The 14,564-nt window shown below is 53.8% G+C and overlaps 5 protein-coding genes across 5 annotated transcripts; 2 read left to right on the top strand and 3 right to left on the bottom strand.

Moving 5' to 3' along the window:
- Positions 1-1,014: 1,014 nt before the first annotated feature.
- Positions 1,015-4,875, bottom strand: A1O7_07548 (uncharacterized protein; the record flags this gene model as incomplete). Its single annotated transcript, XM_007761545.1, has 1 exon — positions 1,015-4,875. One exon carries the CDS (start codon positions 4,873-4,875, stop codon positions 1,015-1,017), a length of 3,861 nt encoding a protein of 1,286 aa, XP_007759735.1.
- A 355-nt stretch (positions 4,876-5,230) lies between these two features.
- A1O7_07547 (aldose 1-epimerase) lies at positions 5,231-6,503 on the bottom strand (the record flags this gene model as incomplete). The annotated part of the gene is made up of 2 exons (XM_007761544.1): positions 5,231-6,192; positions 6,251-6,503. The coding sequence occupies 2 exons, from the start codon at positions 6,501-6,503 to the stop codon at positions 5,231-5,233; spliced, it is 1,215 nt and encodes a 404-aa protein (XP_007759734.1).
- A 635-nt stretch (positions 6,504-7,138) lies between these two features.
- On the bottom strand, positions 7,139-8,629 carry A1O7_07546 (uncharacterized protein; the record flags this gene model as incomplete). Its single annotated transcript, XM_007761543.1, has 2 exons — positions 7,139-8,155; positions 8,210-8,629. 2 exons carry the CDS (start codon positions 8,627-8,629, stop codon positions 7,139-7,141), a joined length of 1,437 nt encoding a protein of 478 aa, XP_007759733.1.
- A 1,004-nt stretch (positions 8,630-9,633) lies between these two features.
- Positions 9,634-11,006, top strand: A1O7_07545 (uncharacterized protein; the record flags this gene model as incomplete). Its single annotated transcript, XM_007761542.1, has 2 exons — positions 9,634-10,101; positions 10,164-11,006. The coding sequence occupies 2 exons, from the start codon at positions 9,634-9,636 to the stop codon at positions 11,004-11,006; spliced, it is 1,311 nt and encodes a 436-aa protein (XP_007759732.1).
- An 884-nt stretch (positions 11,007-11,890) lies between these two features.
- On the top strand, positions 11,891-13,843 carry A1O7_07544 (uncharacterized protein; the record flags this gene model as incomplete). Its single annotated transcript, XM_007761541.1, has 2 exons — positions 11,891-13,501; positions 13,562-13,843. The coding sequence occupies 2 exons, from the start codon at positions 11,891-11,893 to the stop codon at positions 13,841-13,843; spliced, it is 1,893 nt and encodes a 630-aa protein (XP_007759731.1).
- Positions 13,844-14,564: the final 721 nt, after the last annotated feature.

Raw genomic sequence — 14,564 nt, 5'->3', positions numbered from 1 at the left:
CGTCCTGACGACATATCCGCTCTCGGTTCAGGTACTTACGCAAGCCGTGTACGGGGTACGAAGCAGGACACGCAAAGACACGGCGCCATCTCAATGCGGCAGACTGGCGGACGTCCCGGATCGTGGACGATATACTGCCAGACCGGAGGAAAGGTGCACATATATAACCAAGACGCAGAAGCGCTGCAGGCGTTGAAGGCATACTGGCCCTATAGATCTTGCGGGGTGCTAGGTTAGATCGCGGAAGGGGGGCGGCATAGGGAGGATAGGTAGGGAAGAGGGAGAGGGAGAGGGAGAGGGAGAGGGAGAGGGAGAGGAGGACTCGTGAGGAAGAGGGACAGAGAATATGTATAGTAGTAGATGTTCCGATAGGGGGCGCTCGTGTCGGCTTTATAACCGCCGCGGATACACCGTATGTACATAGGTACATATCAGCCGCCCAGCCAGCCACCACCAGGTAACCGGTCTGAGGTCTGAGACGCAGCAAGCTGCAGCCTCGTACCAGCCAGTTCCGAGACTATCTACATACACAGTATGGGCAGGATGCTCTAGATGCGTGTATAGATATGTATAGGCGTGCCTTCTATCAAATACGGCCTCGCGGGTTCCTTTGGACCACCTGCATCAGTTGGAAATGGGAGGCCGTGGTTCTGGCTACAATATCGATAAGCGTTTAGCTCGTCTCGCGATAATCGACATTGGACGTGCGACTTATGCATCGGGCCTTCTTGAATCAACGATGAGTAAGGAAGGAAGCATTTAGGCCAGGGGTAGGACCGTAAGGAATTGCCCGTCGCGTTCATAAAGTGTATGATCCGTCGATTCGACAGTACTGTATGTACATACATACAAACGAATGCACACAAGTCAAGTGTAAGTGTACCTTGATCGAACTCGCTCAGAAACAGCACTGGATGAACAAAAGACACAAAAGCAACACCCCGTCCATCTACGCCACGCTGTTCTACCGTACCATGCCCTACCCTACCCTACCCTTGCCATGCCATCTCGAGACTAGGGCCCCCGTCCCTTTTCCTTTTTGACCTTGCTCTCCTCCTCGCGCACGACCTCCCCCACCACAATTCGACAGAGTCTCTCGCACAATTCCTCGGCCGTCCATCCCCACATCACTTTCGGGACAGTGGTAGGCCCCTCTCTCACCTTACGCCCACGAAACCACCCCATCGAGAACTCACACTCCTGCATGTACCGCTCCAATACCTCGACCTCGCCGTCGCCGACTGTCCAGACGAACTCGCCCTTAACGAGTCCGTTCCTGGTCTCATCCACGATCATCTGCTTGCCGCGGAGGGCCCAGACCTCGTCGCGGATCTGATCTCGAGGCGGGGGATGGAACTTCGGGCGCAGTGATTTGCGGTAGATGATGTGCAGGGTGCGGAAGTGGGCGTTTGTGAAGTCGCCTGCCGTAGCAAGAGGTGTGCTAGTGCTGCGGAGGGGGTCGGATGGGTAGGAGGGAGGGAGGAGGTAGGATGGAAGTGGAAGAGGAAGATACGTGGCGTCGATGTTGGAGACCCGGTGAGTTGGTTTGGCGGAAGCAGGGATGGAGGATTTGGTTTTCTGCCGTTCAGGCTCTGGTTCTTGGTGGTGTTGTTGGGTCGCTGGATCTTTTAGAGTGGTGGCGGTCGTCGACGTTGGCGTTGATTTTGACTTTGGTTTTGGCGCGTGGTCGGTCTTGCGTTGCCCTTCTGGCTGGGAAACATTGTCAGGTTTCTGCTTCGAGCCCCAAATCCAGCTGCCCCAAACTTTACCGAGCTCCGTTGCTGGTGTTTCCTTCTGTGGAGGACTCTCCCGGCTCGCTGCAACTTGGGGTCTCTCGTCTCCTATTTCAATATCCCGTCGAAGAGGATGAGACTGTGCAGGTGCAATTTCTGCCGCTTGGAGTTCTTGCCTCAACTGCCTGCCAACCTCGTCCCCGAATGAAGTATCATCGCTCGAAGACCGCATGCTGAAGCTGCTCTCTTGACCATCGACATCCACACCTCTGGATCTGCCACTAAAAATTACTCTTCTTATCATGGTCGGCGTGTCAGGTCGCGGGAAAGCCATGCTCTCTCGAGAGCCTTTCATGGCAGATCGTGGTGTCGGTGGGCGGGGAGGTGACTCCGCCTCATGCGCGTCCAAGAACGGCCGCTGCGTCGCTGAAGTCTGGCGCGGTGGTTGTGGCGTCGATAGGGATATGGAAGAGTCGTTGAAATTGACAGGGATTTTGACGGGCTGTGGAGGCGAAGAGGTTACTTCTGAAAGATTCAAGGTCTCTTTCGTTGAGTCGTCGTTCTCGTACTGCTCCTCGTGCGAAATTGAAACTGAGGACTCTTCCTGGTCACGGTCACCAGGATAGTCTCGAGGCTGCGCGCCATGATCGTCCTCATCAACATCTTGGTCCCTTGATACGTCGACACTTTCTTCCTCGACGGCGTCCTTCTTGGGCGTTCCGGTCATAAGATCAATGTCGAATTTTCCGCTATTGCTCCGCTGTCTCAATTGCTGTCGCTGGATTTGACCAGCCCCAAATCTCACTCCGTTCTCAGGCCCTTTATAAGCCATAAGGCCGCTTGCTTCGTCCATGTTCGTTGATAAGAATGTGCCTTGCTCGTTGGGCACTTCGACATCTTCGCCTCTCTTCCACGGACTGGGGATCAAGCTCCTCCTCGGTCGATTGACGGCTTCCCTGGCCCGTTCCTGCTGTTGGCGCTGTTCGGTGCGAGTGAACAAGTCGTTGGTCCCTCCACGTGGTGGGCTTGAAGAGCTCTTGGCCTCTGCTAGCCAGATATCCGTCTCGTCCCCAGCTTCATCATCCAGTTGAGTATGACTGGCTGCTTTCTCCAGCGTTTTTGGCGAAGGCTCTTCATCTTCGCTGTCGCTGTTGATCACTATGACCTGACTTTCAGAAGCCTCTTGAATCTGTCTGGAAACGGCTTCCCTCTCAAGTTGCCAGTCACGCTTTCGCCTAGCTTGAGTGTCAAGAATGTCCGGCTCTGATGGCTCAGAAGCTCTATTCTGTGGCGTCCGCGGCGCTTTCTCCATGACTTGGGTGTTATTGAGGCCCGGACTGGTGTTGGTTTTGGAGCCAGGAGCCAGTGGCTCCTGGTGAGTCCATGTGCTTTTGTCATTGATACGTGACTGGACCTTGCCCTGGGTCGATGATCTGTCCAATTCTGTACCCGCCTTCTCTCGAGTTACAGTGGCGACAGATTGGGCTGGCAAATCTCCCACCTGTCTCTTTGCAAGCTCTTCGCCAAATCGAAGACCGGCTCTGAGCTCGCGTTGAGTGCCGGAGTCGAAGCCGTTGAACAAAGCGTCCTGGCCGTGCGAGTTCGGCGGCTGCGAAGTTAGGGCGTTCTCTTGTGGCAGCTCTTTTTCGGTACTGGCGCCGGGTGACATGATTTCCTGCAATGCAATACCCGCAAAGAGAGCGCCAGCTGATGCGCGATGTTGATGTTGTGGCGTGCGTCGAGGTTGGTGTTTTGGTGGTGAAGAGTGCTTGGGTGGGGAATATGGTTGTGGTGTTACCTTTCGCATGAGACCAGGTCTTGATGAAGATGAGACCTTAAGAAGGCCCGCGTTCTGCTCCGACGTGGGTGGCGACGATGGCACAGTGCTCGATATGTCACTTTCATCCACTCTCAAGGTCGGATAGGCCACCGTCTGCTCAGGAATCGGTGACAAGGAACCCGTGATGTCGTTCTTGGTCGGCACCGCCGAAGGTCCCTCAGTTATCAAGCTGGGCATTTGTGCCGGACCCGATTTTGCGGCCGCTGCCTCCTCCGACGGACTGCTAAGGTATCGCCTGACCGAAGGCAAAGTCTCCAAATCGATCATTGTGAAACCTTCGCTCTCGAGCATGGTGTCAAAACCTTCACTTCCATGGTTGGCAGCAGGCTCGTCCTCGACAGAATCCAGAACCTCATCAGAGTCCCCATGATAGGAGGAAGTAGGTGAGGGAGTCGGATAGCTCATCGCGCTGTTAACGGATACTTTCCGTGCCTGTAGTTGAGCCTGATGGGTGGAAATTCTGATCTTCTCGTAGGGAATTGAATCCTGCCCGGTACAGCCTTCAGTCTTGTTGGAACTCGTTGACACGCCTCGTGGTCGGACAGCCATCTGATGCAGATGAAGCTTCGCAGGTATTGGTGCCTCGCTTCCCCGTGCAGGACCTGGCTCACCAGTTGCGTCTCCGCCCTCGATACCGGTATCAGGTCTATCGTCAGGTTCTTCGATGTTTGACTTTGACTTCGATGAGGATGGCTGCGGGCCGTCATCTGCCGCGGTTGTGCTTTTCCGAGGGCTTCGTCTTTTCCGTGGCGACTTCTTCTGCTTCAGCCAGTCGTCCCTTTCAGAATCATCTCCCAAAGGTATTATATCCAAGTCTGTCACACTCTGTCTTCGGCTCCGACTAGAACTTCGCCCTGTGCGCTCAGGAGTTGCGCCCCTCTTGGTACTTGCATGCGATTTCCTGGCTCGAGCAGAGCTCTTCGCATCTTTCGTTGGAGATCGGTCGCTTTGCAACGATATCTTCGTCGTCCGCGTTCTCGCTCGGGTCATTGGACTGTTTCCCTCCATATCGGCGTTCTCTGGCTCTGCTTCCACTGTCACTCGAATCTTCCAGGGGCTTAGGTGCTGTTCTGAGACGGTGCAAAACGGTGACGATGGGAATGCTTCGTTACCGTGAGAGCTCGACCTCGTGTGTTTGGCTATATTCTTTGTCGTTGCAGTTGATGGTCGTTGAGGCGCAGGCTTCCGACTTCCACAGGCGCTATTGCCAATGTTGTGCTCATCATTGGGAGAAGTTGCGAGTGGATCAGGTGAGCTCAGGTCGTCGCGGTATTGAGAGGTAACCGAAGGTGATCGCAGCATCGTTGCGTTACGGGCAAGGGCACCCGACTGTGGAATCGGCTGGTATGTGCGGTCCACGGCGTGATAATTCGCGCCTTGACCACAATAACATGAGCCTGTTCAAGCCATGGACGACATAAAATAGGGACGCGGGAGTCTTATGCAAGGGTAAGTCTAATAGAGGCTAGCTCGCTGGAATACTCTTTGATCGTTCATCAACTGCCTGCGATGCTTTTTCGACTGTGTCCACGAGATTTGGGGGAAGACTTGTTTGTTTATTAAATGACGTCAATTTCAGAGCGTCTGATTGGCTGCATGACAGACCAGTTCAGCCTTGCAGCCTCGTCCGCCAGTCGCGTCCCAGCCTTTTCTCTTCTCAGAATGTCGAGAAGTCATATGTCGCGAAGTTTACGGCTGGCCCTGTTGTAGGCCCGAATATCTCATCATCGCTAATTCCCCATTCCGGATGGTTGATGCCATCGATCCACGCCTGTGTCTCTATCACAATACATCCGTACTTGTTGACAAATCTGGCCGCCCCTTGTGTGCCGCTGTTCCTTGTCTGCTGACTCGCCTTGACTGGTATGGTGCCGTTCTGGCCATTGCATGAATAAATCTGAAGCCCTCGCTGGTTGGTCGACACGTCCAACTGGATGCCCGTCGTTGCCGACCACAAACGGAGCACGGGGAAGTCTGAGGCCGCAACACCTGCACTTGCTGGTCGGTCGAGGATGAAGGCGTTGTCAATGCCTGTGCAGCCTGCTCCGCACACACCAGCAGCATCGGCAACAGCGTCTCCTATGAGCTTCGGAGTCAGGAAGTTCAAGGCTGAGACATTCGTAACGGAGCCCAGGGCGCCAGTAGGTATCAGGATCGGGTCGACAACAATGTATCGATCCGAGTAGGGCATCCACAAGGTAGTATCATTCAAGATAGTGGCTTGCTTAAACGCGTTAAGATTCCAGTAAATGTGGTTCGCCAGCATAATGGGTGTGTCTTGATCGAGAGCCGTGGACACCATGCTGCTGGTCAATCTTGGCCTCATTTCACCTTGAGGGCCACTTGCTGCACTGCCCAGCGTGTAGGTAGCAGTGGTTAGCACCGTGCCCGGGAAACCCTGGAAGCCAGTGTCGAGCAGGCTGAAGGTGATGCTGGATGGCGACGAAGCCACAACCGTCCAGTTTCGCTGGTCATAACCAACAGTTCCTCCGTGTAGAGTGTCCGCACCAGCGTTTTCATTCGCAGGGATGTGGTAACTCTGTCCATTTAACGTGAAGGTGCTGTTCTTGATGCGATTTGCATATCTTCCCACAATCGGGCCAAAATAGGTATGATTTGCTGCCTCGTCATTAGCCCGGAGGAAAGGTCAGTATTAGCATTCCCTCAAGACACTCACTCTCGGTATCAGTCAGATACTGGGTAGCATTGTCGTAGCCGACGACCACATCCTGGTAAGTGCCGTTGCGGTCTTGTACCAGAAGAGATGTCAGGCGTGCCCCATATGGGATGAGCTTAGCAGTAATGTTCTCGGCAGTCAACGTATACACAGAGAAAGGATAAGCGCCAGTTGGGACAGAGGTGTTTGAGCTATTCTGACAGAAGCTCGGCAAGATGAGGAGAGATGCTAGGACATAGAGTGGCGACCACATATTGAGTAGCCTTCTCCGGGGCGTATCCTATCGCGAGCTTCGGGATGTTGGAGGACATCAGATCGCTGAACGGACACAAGGGGGAGGTTTATATCTCGCCGGAATCGAGCATTGCAAGGTCCGCTCCAGGACCAGGCTACATGGACAGAGGTTACATCGACCTGCCACCGCTGTCCACAAAGAACCGTGGTGCAGCGCGGCGAGAGGATGCTAGAGTGGAGCTTCAAGGCCTAAAGCCCGTGGCAGCCTCGACAGTTGCAGCATGGCAGAAGCTTGAACAATGCGGGGAGCTGCACAAACAGTGCATGCGAGGTGGAAAGCCGATTGCGACGCTGTCAATCTCTCCGAGTCCGGGGAAGATTGATGGCTCCATTCATAACCACTGACGTAGATCATATTCTCATTGGCGGCTGCCCAGCTGTTGGGTCTGTGCTTCGGTTCATCGCCGGCCGGGGTGTCCCACACCACTCGTATTACTTGTCGGCCACCGGCATCTTTCCTGCTTGACTGTTATGAGCCTTTTCGTAACGGAGCGTGCTCTCCTCACATAGCTTGCCTAGGCTACAACATGCTTCGGTTTGAGGATCTACTTGCATTGCAACGTCGTCGCTGGTGGTTCTCATCATGTGGTGTGGTCAGAACACGCCGGTGGCCTTCCGCGGGTCCACGTCCACCAAATGAACATCGAGATAAACTGGCCAGTCCGGTGCCAGATTGCTTCTTGACCCTGACAACGGTTTGAGAGCTTCCTCAACTGCCCTCCGGTCCAGCTGCCCCTTGGGCTGGTTCTCAGACTGGGTGATCTTGAACAGATCTTCTTCGAGCTCTTCGGCCATCAACCGACTCGGTTGGGGCAAGAATGTACCTTGCCTTCCTTGATGCGTGTGCAATGTCGCATATGGTAGTGCCGGACGTGTTGCGGCCTTCTCTGCAAGCTCGCTCAAGGCATTCAGGCCACTCATACCACCGATCGTGCGAGTTGATCGGGTTACATGCACATTCTGACTTGCCGACCTGTCCATCTCAGGTGCCTCTAGTTCCTCGTCCTCCTCAGACGCTGAACCGTCAGAGCCTCGTGACCGGTCGTCATCCACCTTGTGACGATTGCGCGTATTGCTTGTTTCACCTTCCTTGCGGGACGTTGAGAAGAAGTGTCGAGCGGCTATCTGCGCCTGATGTGACTGGAAGTTCAACTCTTTCTCTGTGAAAAGCGTGTGGACAGAGTAGAGAGGGGCGGTTTGGTTCGACAATGCAGCTCGGCCACGCTCTCCTGGAGTGGAGATGCCATTCCGGGACGGAGAGCCGACATCGTCATCTGCGAGCTTTCGCTTCCGTTTGTTTATGACTTCCCCAACGCCATTCATGTCTTCCTGCTCGCGATGCCGTGTGAAGCGTGTCTTGCGACTGGTGTGGTTGCCGCCAGGACTCGCGGGGTTGGTGATGCTGAACTGACTAGGGTGGAGGAGGAGCGCGTTGGTATCAGCAATGTCGAGTTGTTCTTTCTCTTTCATTAAGCGCTGTCTCTTGCTCGACAGTGCTTGGAACAGCCGCTCTCGGAGGGTGGAGGTCATTTGCTCGCATTCTTCGGCGGCTAGGTGGAGACGATAGTCACATTCGTACTTTAGTCGCTCAAGGCGCTTGTTGTGATTGTTCTGCTTAGACCGTTAGAGAAAGATCCAGGCCACGCTGAGTCAAGAATATCATACCATGAGTTGTATGAGTGCAACTTCCTTGGCGATCTTCGCGTCACTAATCTCATGAACAAACTCGGCGTACCACTTTCCAGCTAAAGATGACATTTGTGACTGGTATGGCGTGCTGGATGCCGTCAGCTCCGTTATTTTATTTATCTCTTCCGGTGAGTCTTCCAGTGGTTCGGGCTCGTAAGGGTCAGTTTGTGAGATGAGGCTCATGTCATGTTGTAGGGCGATGAGTTGCTCCCGGTAGTGTTGCTCACGGTTCGAGGACAATTCATTGTACAGTTCTTGCTGATGCGCAACATGCTGGTTCCGGCGTTTATCCCGCTTGGACAAGGGTTGTGCTGGAGGGGTGGGTGACTGTCGCTGGGGATATGCGCTGGCATCAGGGCCAGCTAAGGGGGATGTCGGGGATGGCGAGTACGCCATATGGAGTGGGAAGAGCGTAGTTGTAGTGTCGCTTCGTATGAAAATGCAGGCAAGGAAGAAGAAGAGCGTATGTGTACTAAAAAATCACACCTCTAGTAGGACCAAAGTCGACCGAAAAGGTGCTACCTCGCAGTGCTCGCTACCTTTGTTGGCCGCAGCGTCACTGTCACTGGCCATTGACTTCCCAAAATGGCAATGAAGCCGAGTGCAAACTCACAAAACATGCCATGCCAATTTTGGACGATTGTACTGGATTGTGGAGGAGACAGCAGCACCGAGATCGTGTCAACCGACCATAACAGTATTCAAAGCGCTGACATGCTGCATCTTGTCGCCATAGCTCGCCGCACACCGAACCGAGCTCAGCTCTTTCTCCACCGTGACCAAATCTTGACATTGTGGTTGCTCGCGAACCAAGGATTTCACTCCCATCAAGTCTCGGCAATACAAACCTTTTCATTCAATTCAACATGATGCTTTGGTAAAATGGCCTTGCACTCGATCGGCCATGGACGACTCTGAGTATAGCTACTTTGATGCCCCAGGTGGCCCCGGCAAAACCCATTCTTAGGTAGCTTGCCGCCCCGTCCCACGATGCACAGTAACGGACGATGCGCCAATCAGCAGACATTGTCCCGCCCAAGTTCGTCGCATCCCCGCGGTTGTGCCTGGCTAAGGAGTCGGCAGCTCCGTCGTGAACCCCTCCGCAACTCGACCCGTTACTGCCCGTTGTAGACAACACTTATCATTCTCTCCCCATCCTTCTTGCTCAGTCGTTCCCACCGGGACGAAGATTTCAAAGTCTTACCGCTCACTTAAAGCTCAAAGGACAGTGCACAGCCTGTCTACCAACACGCACCTGAAGGTGATACCTCGAAGTCCGAGTGATCATTAGTCGAGCCTTGAGTGTCTTGCCAGATAAGAAACGAAGTAGATTGGTTTGCTTCGAGATTGCAGAGCCTTGAGCCACCTGTTCCGAGAACCTTTGACACGCGAGAACAACCATGAGCCCAACGGTCATCCACTCCGTTGACTTGTTCGACGGCCATACCACACATTCGGACGCGACTGTCATCTTTGATCCGGAAAGCGGCAAGATCACGTCCGTCTCGACCGGCTCTAGCCATGCTCAACACCCATCCGGTGCCACCGTTATCGATGGCAAAGGTCATACTTTGCTTCCAGGCTTGATAGAGTCACACATGCATTGTCACGGGCTGCACTTACCGCCAGGAGGAAGCATGAAAGATATCTTAAGATCCCCTTTGAAGAGCGGCGTCACCACTGTCTGCGACATGCATTCCGACCCGGATTCTGTCAACACTCACAGAAATGCGATCGCTGATGAACTCGAGAAGGCCAAGTCCGGAGGCACTGTCACGCTATCTGACCTCAAGAGCTCGATGCTGAGTGCCACGATCGAAGGCGGGTGGCCTAAGCCGATCGTTCTTAGTGGCCACCCAACGGAAGAGGTGAGTACAATGCAGCCAGTGCCTACTTGCTCTCGTGCATTTCCTTGACTGACGGCTTGCAGGTCATGGAAATGGTCAAGAAGTGGCCCGATCTGAAGCCGCAGGACGCAGCAGAATTTGTCAAAACCCAAAAAGCCAATGGAGCGGACTACATCAAGTTGATGCAGGAGAACTGCTGTTCGCTTGCTATTCCTACAAATTCGGTTCCCGTAGCCACCCTCGAGCTTCAGACCGCTGTTGTGAAGGCTGCTCACGATAATGGTCTTCCTTGCGTTGGACATGCTTTGAGCGTGGACATGACTGAGGTTATCCTCAATTCTGGAGCTGACGGTCTTACCCACACCTTCGTTGACCAACCCCCACCCCAAAGCATCATCGACCTCTACAAGAAGACTGGCGCATTTGTGATTCCCACCTTGACTGTTTTAGCTAGTCTGACGGCTGAGCTGCAGGACTGGAGAGACAGGTTTGCAGAAGTTGCGCACAAGAAGGGGATCGTCGACGACTTCGCAAAGCAAAACATGAAAGAGCTTCTCGGCATGAAGGATCCGGCTGCTCAGTTGGACTACGCCTTTCAGACGATCAAAAAGCTGAAGGAAGAAGGAGTCGATGTTCTTGCTGGGACTGATGCCGTGGCTGGCTTAAAGGGAACAGGTATTGGGCCGAGCCTGTGGATGGAGCTGGAGTTGTACGTTGACAAATGTGGCTTTACTGCCACAGACGCCCTTCGGGCGGCCACGGCGGTGCCGGCCAAGAGATTCGGATTCAGCGATCGCGGAGAAGTAGCAGAAGGCAAACGGGCTGATCTTGTACTCGTGAAGGGCGATGTCACCAAGAGACTACAGAGTCTGTGGGAAGGCGAAGGCATCGTTGGAGTCTGGAAGGAGGGTTTCAAGGCTGCTTGATCGCTCCTGCCGAAAGAGGATAAGAGCCGGAAGCTCTTCCCTTTGCCTTTATTTGTCTCTCACGAACCTCACTCTTATCTCAATTCTTGTTCACCTCCGGCTTATTTTCCACATGGGCGTCTCATGAACTGGCTTGCACTCTCCATCAGATCCAGTGGCTGAGTCGTTTGAAAACCCATGACTCCAAACACCCACCTGCACCATAACATGCGGTCGCCAGAATGACTGCAGATTTCTATGTCGCCAACTCTGCTTTACGACGAGCAATAACGCAAATGGTCCCCCACCCATTTCCTTACTTTACTTCAGCAGCGCTTCACCTGCTGCGCTGTATCATGACTTGTGCTACTCAGTGGGATCCGGCTGACCGAGTGCAATGATGAGACGGGTCCGCGGACTTTCCCTGGAACTCGTTGTCAATGTCATCACCCTTGACAGGTTGCTCCGGCCCGTTTCAAGCAAGCAGACAACGCAGCGTTTCCTCGGGGATATACTAAGAACAAAACTCTCGAACTAGTATCGGCCTCGCTCATCATACTCCATGCCGTTGAAAGGCACTGGGGGGAGCATCCTTGGTGAACGTGAAGGAAGCGGCATCGGCGCATCAGGCTTCTAGCACTCGGCGGATGTTATCTAGTCTTGTTGCTCAACAGAGCGCTGCCTTGTTTTACGCTGCAATCGCTGTCCTTGCGTGGTACTCGCCGTGGATATGGTATGTTCTTGTTTAGCACCAGGCAGTGATCTTCACCTTGGAGACCATAACTGCGAATATATGTCACACCGCATCCTTATTTCCTTTGTTTGACTGTCCCCTTCCCAGACCTGAATTTTCCGGAACACTGACTACTTTATTCGACGAAACACTACTATCGAGTGACGTCGAAATGCCGAAACCATTTGACAGACGATTGCTCAAGGCAATCCGTCGAAAGGTTACCGCCCCCTTAAAGCGTCACCTGGTCAACAAGCGTGAAAAGGTTTTGCAGCCAGCCCAGGATGACAAGCCTTCGGTGACGCTCGCAACTCATGTGCCAGTGCCACAAACTAGCCCAGACTTTTACGAGAAACAGGCAGCGGAGGTGGAGGAATGCGGCCCAACCATACGCGATCCAAAACGAGCTTCAGGAATACACGATTTTGTCGTCGATGGTGGAGACCAAGATCATGTGCCGTCTACTGACGCCGGCGTGGCAGCCGATCGTCAATCTCTGCATAACAAAAAGGACAAACCCCAGCAGGCATCAGTTGCCCAGGACTCTCAACACCAGCACCGTTCGACCGCAACACCTTCAGACATCCACCGAGAGCGGCCCTCATCTGCAAATACCACATTGGACGTCAGCCAAACACCGCGAGCTACATCGGACAGGACGTCAATGGCGGTCGCGGACAACCCGGTTGAGCGACATGAAGTATCTGGCTACGCCCCGAGCGGTCCGCTACCACCGCTTCGAAATGAACAGCTCCTGACCATGCAATCCCGACTGCTCAGGAAGGTAGAACAGCGGAACAGTGTCGGAAAGGCACTCGACCGCACAGGTTTTGACCGGCCTTGCAGCAAGGGCAACGTGATGAGCCGGGATCACAAGCTCATGACCGAACGGACGCAGATCCAGCAGAATGTGCAAGCGTCCAGCCATGCCCGTGTTCTTCGGCGAGAGCAAGACACACAATTCACGTGCGCTGCGGCAGTTGGGGGAGGCCACAACAGGAAGTGTGACATTGTTGCCCGAGTACCAGCACAAGTTTGTGACGACTCACACCATCGGGGAGGCACTGGTATCCAACCTTCGTACATGCAGAAAGCGGCAGTGCACAAACCACAACGACATATTGGCCGCCTCACAAAAGATATGAGTGAACCCAATACCATCGCTATCCAGATGCAAAATACCGTGATGGGGGTGGCAGTTGAACAGCCGGGGAGCTATGGCAGAAGACGAGTCAGAGCACAATTGGGACGCCCAGCAAAGGATCTTGCTAAATCTCAATCACCTTGTGTGCTCGCGCCAGATTCAATGATGTCGGTTACGGAGGGTTCACAGGGACCACAATTACAGACCGTCGCCCCCGGGAAACCTAGCTCGACTACATATAATTTATCCCGGACGGGAAGCATCGGCCTGCCCCAGGAGACCCGGATGACTATTGTTCCTGTCGACTCATTTCAGCAGCATCGACTCTCTAGAGCCGGAACACTCACCGACCATAGTGTCGACCCGCTGAAGACTCCCTCAGCGCCAAGAAGGCAGCTGCGACTAGGACTAGCTACAACTAGGGCAAGTCCTACCATCGGCAAAACCCAGAAGCTGATATGTAGCGCGCTGATCAAGGAGGCTTACGGATATCATGCACGTGTATGTCAAGTCCGGGGAGTTGCCGAATCATATGCGCGTGCCTTTGGCCTGGAGGTCGCATCCAGCCTTTACGAGTATGTTGTGATGCAGTGCACCTTCGACGCGGCTCACGCCACTCTAATGGTCAGCCTCTGTGCGGTAAGTCAGGGACATTGTTCCATACTAGCGAGGAGAACTGGGAGCACTGACATGATACAGATCGTCTCGGTCACGGATCCGGTGAGTGAACAAGCTTGCGAAGATGGGGATCCCAACAAGCACCTCATTCCAATTGAGCCCAACGAGCCACTTCCGAATGGGATACAAATGCAGGCTGGGTTCGGAGATGGAGGGCGCCATTTTGGCGGGCACAGCTGGATCGATATCAGCAAGGTATACCAGGTCCCAGTTGAATTCATCAAAGCCAGTCGTGACGTATCGCTCAAGCTGTGCAAAAGCTCGTGGCAGAAAATGAGGGAGAAACTGTCCATGGGAACGTAGACGCAGGAGAGATTCAAGATCGAGCGGGAATTGAGGCGCTTTCAAATCACAAAGGGCGAGGAGCATGCACGGGATTATGAAATCCGTGCGGCAGACAATATACCTCACCTCCAACCTCAGTCTCGGGCCTTTCACGAACGGCGGCCGCATCTACGGCGATGTCGCGTGGACGAACTCCTTCATCTCCAACCACGGCGGTAAGGGCATTCATGCTGTTAGGGTGAGTCAGCGTGAATTGAGCGGAGTGCTTTGAGACGGGAATACTTGAGGTTGTGAATTAGATGGCGAGTGTTGCAAGCAGAGTCGAAATATGTACTGTACATAACTGGACGGCAGCCCGGAGAAGTCCCACCAGTTGCAATCAGGGAGGCTCCCTTCAAATACGATCCGTCCTGCATAATTCTCCTCGCTTTCCTCCACGGGCTCTGCTCCTGCATATGTCGTACGACATGATCGTACTCGATCCACCTCGAGCTCGCTCGGGCTTGTAGCAGTGCTGAGAGCGGCTAACGCACTTGATCTGCGAACAAGGAAAATCCAAGTGAGCAACTAGTCCTGTTCCTGTGCGCCGACGAAAGCTACTGCATTGCTGCGCTGTCAGTTGACTATCTGGATCCGTGGGAGATACATATGAGCGATTGCTTCCATCCTCCAGCGAGTCTCCAGAACAATGGCTGGGTTGACAAGGTACGGTATACAAAACAATTGCAAGCTTGCTTAC

This window comes from Cladophialophora yegresii (assembly GCF_000585515.1).
Source record: "Cladophialophora yegresii CBS 114405 chromosome Unknown aczIN-supercont1.5, whole genome shotgun sequence".
Taxonomy (NCBI): Eukaryota; Fungi; Ascomycota; class Eurotiomycetes; order Chaetothyriales; family Herpotrichiellaceae; genus Cladophialophora; species Cladophialophora yegresii.
Note: the sequence above shows the minus strand (reverse complement) of the source record. Positions and strands in the feature narration are given on the sequence as shown.